The 7,191-nt window shown below is 43.7% G+C and overlaps 1 protein-coding gene across 1 annotated transcript in view; it reads right to left on the minus strand.

Annotated features, from left to right (window-relative positions):
* Positions 1 to 610, minus strand: part of LOC126162549 (uncharacterized) — a 126,695-nt gene extending 126,085 nt beyond the window's left edge. The window contains exon 1 of the mRNA XM_049919130.1: positions 292 to 610. Coding sequence (XP_049775087.1) covers positions 292 to 424 — 133 coding nt within the window. The 5' untranslated portion in view covers positions 425 to 610. The remainder of the gene's footprint in view (positions 1 to 291) is intronic.
* Positions 611 to 7,191: the final 6,581 nt, after the last annotated feature.

Raw genomic sequence — 7,191 nt, forward strand, 5'->3', positions numbered from 1 at the left:
TACAAGCAGGAAACGGCTGTGTCGTAGCATAAGCACATGCCGTACGACATTTATCACACACCAGCAAATACTTCTAAGGAATGTATGGCAACCTATCCCTTTCGTCCATCAATCTTATTCTTACCATTTCAATTACCCGAGTGCATTATCAGCTCCAAAAACAGAAGCTACCTACACAAGTTGTTCCCAAGTTATTTCTAGCATATCCTACTCGTACTACGTTACACTTTTCCACAAGTAGCCTACGGCATATAATCACGTAATCAGCGTTACTAACTAATGTATATTTACCTGAACTACCGACGATCGCAGGAATGTGGCTGAGGAGTTTTTCTAAGTATGTGTCGTCGACTAACTTGCAGTCAGAGTTCAATAGACCATGTAAAACCAATCTCAGTTTTTCTTCTGTGTTTACAGCAGACATTTTCAAGCTCAATCGAAAAAAGCAACAATCGGTTACACAGCGTTGAACGGATGGAAAAAATCAAATCAACAACATACAACTGTCATTCCTTCCAAAGCTTGGTTAAACTTCGAAATACAACACTCCTCACCTTGATCAACACACAACATAGCCACGATTATTCGTGAAACAAACAAACACAAAGATTATCTCAGAGTCTCAAGTTCTCATGGGAATTTCTTTAGTATATAGTCTCTGGAAACTGTTCGAAAAGCTACATTTTTGCATTCTCTTTTATTTCATTGACTTCCAGCATGTAAACTTTCAGCATCACATTTTAAATAATATTGGTACACAAACACACCGCAAAGTAACATTTGTTTCAGGTAGAGATTGTCCTGCATATATTACAATGACATAATTTATAGCTAACCATTTAGTTGTTAATTCATTTCCTTAGTTAAGTTCAATGGTCACAGTTACATTAAAAATTTTATGTCTTTTTCAGCTAGTAATCTGTATATGGCGTTGTAGGTCCTTCTGGTTGTGTCTCCGATAACTGTGATCGTGAGAAACGGCTGGCAGTGACCAGTTTAAGAGCTCCTTTAAAATGTTGACTCCGCCTTTCTTATTGCGTCTACGCTGAAGTAAGATGTAGTTTATATCGCCAATTGTTTCTTCTTCACACGACAGCATGGTGTCTCCGATACGCCGATTTTATGTAAATGAGAAGGGAAAGATCCATGATTGAGGCGCATTCTCCCAGCGGATGTTATGGTTTTCCTTTAATCTTTGGGCTTCGCAAACCATGGCTGTCGTGGTATGACTGTCTGTATACGAAAATATATGACAATCTCTTGTTTGTTGACTTTTATTCCATTCTTCATGTTAGGAGAGAAGCACTTGTTCTTTTACTCCTGGGAGGTATTCTGCGTATGGGAGTTTAATATCCATTAGACTTCCGCTGCTGATCAAACCTCTCGTTAGTTTATCGGCTTTATCATTGTACAGAATGCAGTAAAGTGATTTGACCCACACAAATTCTATAAACCAACCAGTCTTCTTAGCTTGGTGATGATGATCACTATGTCGAGAGTGCATTTACTAGTTCTTTTGTCCCACTTCCTGTAACTAATTCCCTTCAGAACGCTTTGAGACTGGGTAACTATTAGTGTCTTGGGTATTTCGAGAGATCTTGCTTATTTGATTGCCTCTATAACATCGAAAGTTTCAGCTAGAAATATGGAAGTGTCCCCTGGTCGTTGAAACTTGCTTCTGTAGATTCTGGACAGAAGAAAGCGCACCTAGTATGGTTTTCCAACCCCGTTACTGAGCCATCTGTATATAGTTGAAGATACCCTGCCCATTTTTCTGCCAGGTGTGATGTAGGTGGAAACTGCCCACATCCCTTTCCTTTGCTGGAACAGTCGACATATGTTATAGGAATATTGTGATAATAAACTGTGGGAGTCATATCGGAACATGGAAGAACCTCTGTTCGGTATATTTTATTTTGTAGATGTTTCCAGTGTTCATTATGATTGTAGAAATAAAACTGCTGTGTCCTCACATTTCTGTTATTCCCGATTTTAGACAGCTTTTCACACTTCTTTATCAGTCAACATTCAGTGGTTGCAGTTCATTGGAAGCTACAATGATCACACAACATTATTCTGCGAATATGTAGGCATTTCTGATGCTTCCTGGAGAAGAGCACTAGTGGGAGAAGGATGTATAGTTCCTAGGCATATGCATTAAGTTTGTGTACAGCAGTTTATCCAGCAACGCTAGGCACTTGGTAGCAGCATTATGAGAGACCGTGCATCGATAGTATATATGGTAACGTATCGACATGGTAAAGAGTGAGCAGAGTGTTAGGGTGAGCTCCTAGCCATACTCTTGTCACCAATCTAGTAAGATTCAATGCTTTTTCATGTGTACTGACGACGGTTTATATATGAGGAACCCAACTAATTCTGGAATCGAAGAGCTGTTGAAGCTTCTTGGTGTAGTTTGGTCTGTGAAAGGGACAAGTACCGACTTTTCTGGAGAAATCTGTAACCCACAGCTATCTAAAGTTTGATCCAGTGCACCCATCGCCTTTGATAACTCACACAAAGGCTGATCCATGCCACTGGTCACCACAGATAAACAGATATCATCAGTATACCGGAAGATTTTAACTGGGGAAGGGATAATTCTCTCCAGCTCGTTAGCATATAGTGCGAAGAGTCTGGGGCTGGGGATAACTCCTTCTGGAAGATCGATTGTAATACAACGTAGTCCAATTAATATATTACAGAACTGAAACCATATGTGTCTTTCAGAGAGGAAGGTGCTGGATCCATAAATCATTTGTGGCGGAATTCCAATGCTTTCCTACTTCTGTAGCACTACAGTTATTGAACATTATCATATGCTCCAATATCAAGGTAGATAGTAGTTATCTTCTCTTTTCTTGTTGTTACGTAATGAATATCTGAGGTTAAAATGTTTAAATTATCTATTGTTTCCATGCCTTTTCTATATCCTTACTGACTCGATGACAGTATCTGATTTGATTCCAACTAACATTCCAAACAATTATTTTACCAGGAGCTCTAAGGTTTTGTCGATACAGGGAGATAGAGTGATAGGTCTATATGAGTTGGCCTGCTCTATATCTTCATATGGTTTCAATATAGGTTCCACTACTTGAGTTGTCCGATCTTCTTTAGTGTGTCGTTCATCCACATTGGGTTAAACACCGGTAACAGTTTTCTGAGTGCTATGTCTGGGAGATTTTCTATCGTCTGGTAGTGTATATCGTCCTTTCCACATATAGGCGCCACCCCCTTCTTAATGCCCTTCATTACATATGCAAATGATACCACTACTAGATGACTATAATCCTGTTTCTCCAGGGGGCAAAATACTGGCTCAACTGTGAAAGCTAGTGAAATTAAATTCACAAATTCTTCAAGCCATGTGTCGCTTAATGGCTGACGCTTTGTGGAGTCTTTATTTTGGAAAACCTTCATTTCCTCCAAATGTAGGCGATGCTAACGTTGTTATATAAAGATTCACAAAAATTTTGCCAGCTAGTCTTTTAACAGCCTTCGAACTTTCGCTGCTACAGTATTCGCTGTACATAAGTTTGCGCTGTGACACGGATCTAGGGCACTCTGGTGTCTACCAAACTGGGGGCCGTAGCTTGGGAATGATGACTTTCTTTTGTCTTGAAGTGGAAGTTGTTGCTGCGTTTTCAATAATTGAAATTAACTGTTGGTGGGCATAGGCTGAAACTTCTACTGGACTGTAGCAGTGTACTTCGGTCAGCCAGTGTCCTTGATTTTCTACTTACTGCCTGTATATATAATTTCTGAATTATTTATAGGTAAGTCTACAGTGATTTTCGGAAGAAGACGATCCGAGCCAAGAGAGTCTCGTCTGACTGTCCACTCCGTTTCAGACAATGCCAAATCGACGGCCGACGGTCGCATGTTTAGGTTATGTATCATAGTAGGAGAGCCATCGTTAAGAAGAACTAAATTGAGATTTTCGAGAAGTGTGATCAATACTCTGCCATCCACATAATCTATTTCGCAACCCCATAGTGAGTGGTGGGCGTTGAAGTCTGCGCAACAGAGAAATTGCTTTTTAAACTGGGCAATAATGTCCTCCAGTGAAAGATTTCGTCTTTTACACGCAAGTGGCTTGTAAATGCCGACAATGGTGAAAGTATCGTTAGAGGACTATATTACAGCAGCAGTCTGTTGTCCTAATGTTAATGTCCAATATTTTAAATCATGTCTGTAAATAAAATGGCTACTCATCCTTATTTTCCACTACCTCTGTCGTTTCTAACACTGTGTGTCCTTTGAATTGTATTCGTTGGGTTGGTTGAAACCAAGTTTCGCAATTACAAGCTACTGACATGTGGTTGCTGCTAAGCTGGCGATGAAGACTTTCTCTATTCAAGATCTCTGATCGTGTATTCCATTGGAGTACTTTAAAAGCCATTGTCAGATCTGAAGAAGTTTTCAACAGCGTTACTTATAAGAACCTGTTTCATTACCAAGTCTGCCTCATTTTTAAGAGAAAGAACGATCTGCATTATTAGAGAACAAAGCGTGTTAATAGTAGTTTCCCGATCTGTATAAGATATTACTAGAGGAGGAGGAGGATACAGGTTGTTTTGTATTAAATTCTGTGGACCTCGAAATTCGTACAACATATCAAATTAACCCTGCTTGTAAGAACTGCGGGTAAATGGTTTTTTTTTTTGTTTCTTTTTTTTTTTTTCTAAGACGTGGGAACTGGAACCAACATGACTACATGTTTAGCTTCCTTCTGTAGTCTTTTGTCCATCGTATTCAAAACCCACAGGTTTCTCATTTTCTTTAGGCCAGTCACTAGGAGAGAGCTCTCGTGTTGTAGAAACACCAGCAGTAATCTGCACAAATGATGGTTGCAGTGACGAGACGGCGGTTGCGAAAGAAGCGCTCTAGCTTTCGTTGTGCTTTGTTTCCATGTGATGTTAATAAATCAAGCAACAGCGATCAGTGGCGACGGTATTTCGTTGCAATACAAACACCTGGGATCTTGGGGATGTGAATACTGGGAGGTTTCACGGGCTCCCGCACATTTGGCACAGTGAGCGCTACTGCAACACTGCGAACTTAAATGGAAATATCTGAGGCAACTATGACATTGCGAAACTGACTGGACGTACGGTTCAACAGGGCATCGCATACCACACAAATATACACTCCTGGAAATGGAAAAAAGAACACATTGACACCGGTGTGTCAGACCCACCATACTTGCTCCGAACACTGCGAGAGGGCTGTACAAGCAATGATCACACGCACGGCACAGCGGACACACCAGGAACCGCGGTGTTGGCCGTCGAATGGCGCTAGATGCGTAGCATTTGTGCACCGCCGCCGTCAGTGTCAGCCAGTTTGCCGTGGCATACGGAGCTCCATCGCAGTCTTTAACACTGGTAGCATGCCGCGACAGCGTGGACGTGAATCGTATGTGCAGTTGACGGACTTTGAGCGAGGGCGTATAGTGGGCATGCGGGAGGCCGGGTGGACGTACCGCCGAATTGCTCAACACGTGGGGCGTGAGGTCTCCACAGTACATCGATGTTGTCGCCAGTGGTCGGCGGAAGGTGCACGTGCCCGTCGACCTGGGACCGGACCACAGCGACGCACGGATGCACGCCAAGACCGTAGGATCCTACGCAGTGCCGTAGGGGACCGCACCGCCACTTCCCAGCAAATTAGGGACACTGTTGCTCCTGGGGTATCGGCGAGGACCATTCGCAACCGTCTCCATGAAGCTGGGCTACGGTCCCGCACACCGTTAGGCCGTCTTCCGCTCACGCCCCAACATCGTGCAGCCCGCCTCCAGTGGTGTCGCGACAGGCGTGAATGGAGGGACGAATGGAGACGTGTCGTCTTCAGCGATGAGAGTCGCTTCTGCCTTGGTGCCAATGATGGTCGTATGCGTGTTTGGCGCCGTGCAGGTGAGCGCCACAATCAGGACTGCATACGACCGAGGCACACAGGGCCAACACCCGGCATCATGGTGTGGGGAGCGATCTCCTACACTGGCCGTACACCACTGGTGATCGTCGAGGGGACACTGAATAGTGCACGGTACATCCAAACCGTCATCGAACCCATCGTTCTACCATTCCTAGACCGGCAAGGGAACTTGCTGTTCCAACAGGACAATGCACGTCCGCATGTATCCCGTGCCGCCCAACGTGCTCTAGAAGGTGTAAGTCAACTACCCTGGCCAGCAAGATCTCCGGATCTGTCCCCCATTGAGCATGTTTGGGACTGTATGAAGCGTCGTCTCACGCGGTCTGCACGTCCAGCACGAACGCTGGTCCAACTGAGGCGCCAGGTGGAAATGGCATGGCAAGCCGTTCCACAGGACTACATCCAGCCTCTCTACGATCGTCTCCATGGGAGAATAGCAGCCTGCATTGCTGCGAAAGGTGGAGATACACTGTACTAGTGCCGACATTGTGCATGCTCTGTTGCCTGTGTCTATGTGCCTGTGGTTGTCAGTGTGATCATGTGATGTATCTGACCCCAGGAATGTGTCAATAAAGTTTCCCCTTCCTGGGACAATGAATTCACGGTGTTCTTATTTCAATTTCCAGGAGTGTTTATCCGGGGGAAGTTACTGAGACTTAAACGTTACAAAACATTTCGGTGCGGGTAGTACTGTCATCTCTCCATTTTCTATTACTTTCTTTGTGAACCATCGTACGTTTGTAACTAAAAATTCTGATTTTAGTTCTGCAAGGACGTCTTGGAGAGACAACGCAATTTCAATATCACAGATGACTCCCCATCTCATTGTTAGGAAATTAGTAATACAAGTCTGCACATTTTCCTGTCGAAAAACATCAAGGAGCCCTAACCTATTTGTGGACTGCCCAGTTTTGACTTCAGCTTGATATATGTTTCTGCCAATACCTGAGATATTAACCATTTCATGTCTTAAGTTGTTACTTTCTGTAAAAAACATTCTTCCAAGGGTCATCGCATGTAACTTTTCCTACATTACCATTTTCTCCCTCAACAAAGGCGATATAGGGACCGCCGGCCGCGGTGGCCAAGCGGTTCTAGGCGCTTCAGTCTGCAACCGCTCTACTGCTATGGTCGCAGGTTCGAATCCTGCCTCGGGCATGGATGTGTGTGATGTCCTTAGGTTAGTTAGGTTTAAGTAGTTCTAAGTTCTAGGGGACTGATGACCTCAAATGTCAAGTCCCATAGTGCTCA

Source organism: Schistocerca cancellata, chromosome 2 (assembly GCF_023864275.1).
Source record: "Schistocerca cancellata isolate TAMUIC-IGC-003103 chromosome 2, iqSchCanc2.1, whole genome shotgun sequence".
NCBI classification, from domain to species: domain Eukaryota; kingdom Metazoa; phylum Arthropoda; class Insecta; order Orthoptera; family Acrididae; genus Schistocerca; species Schistocerca cancellata.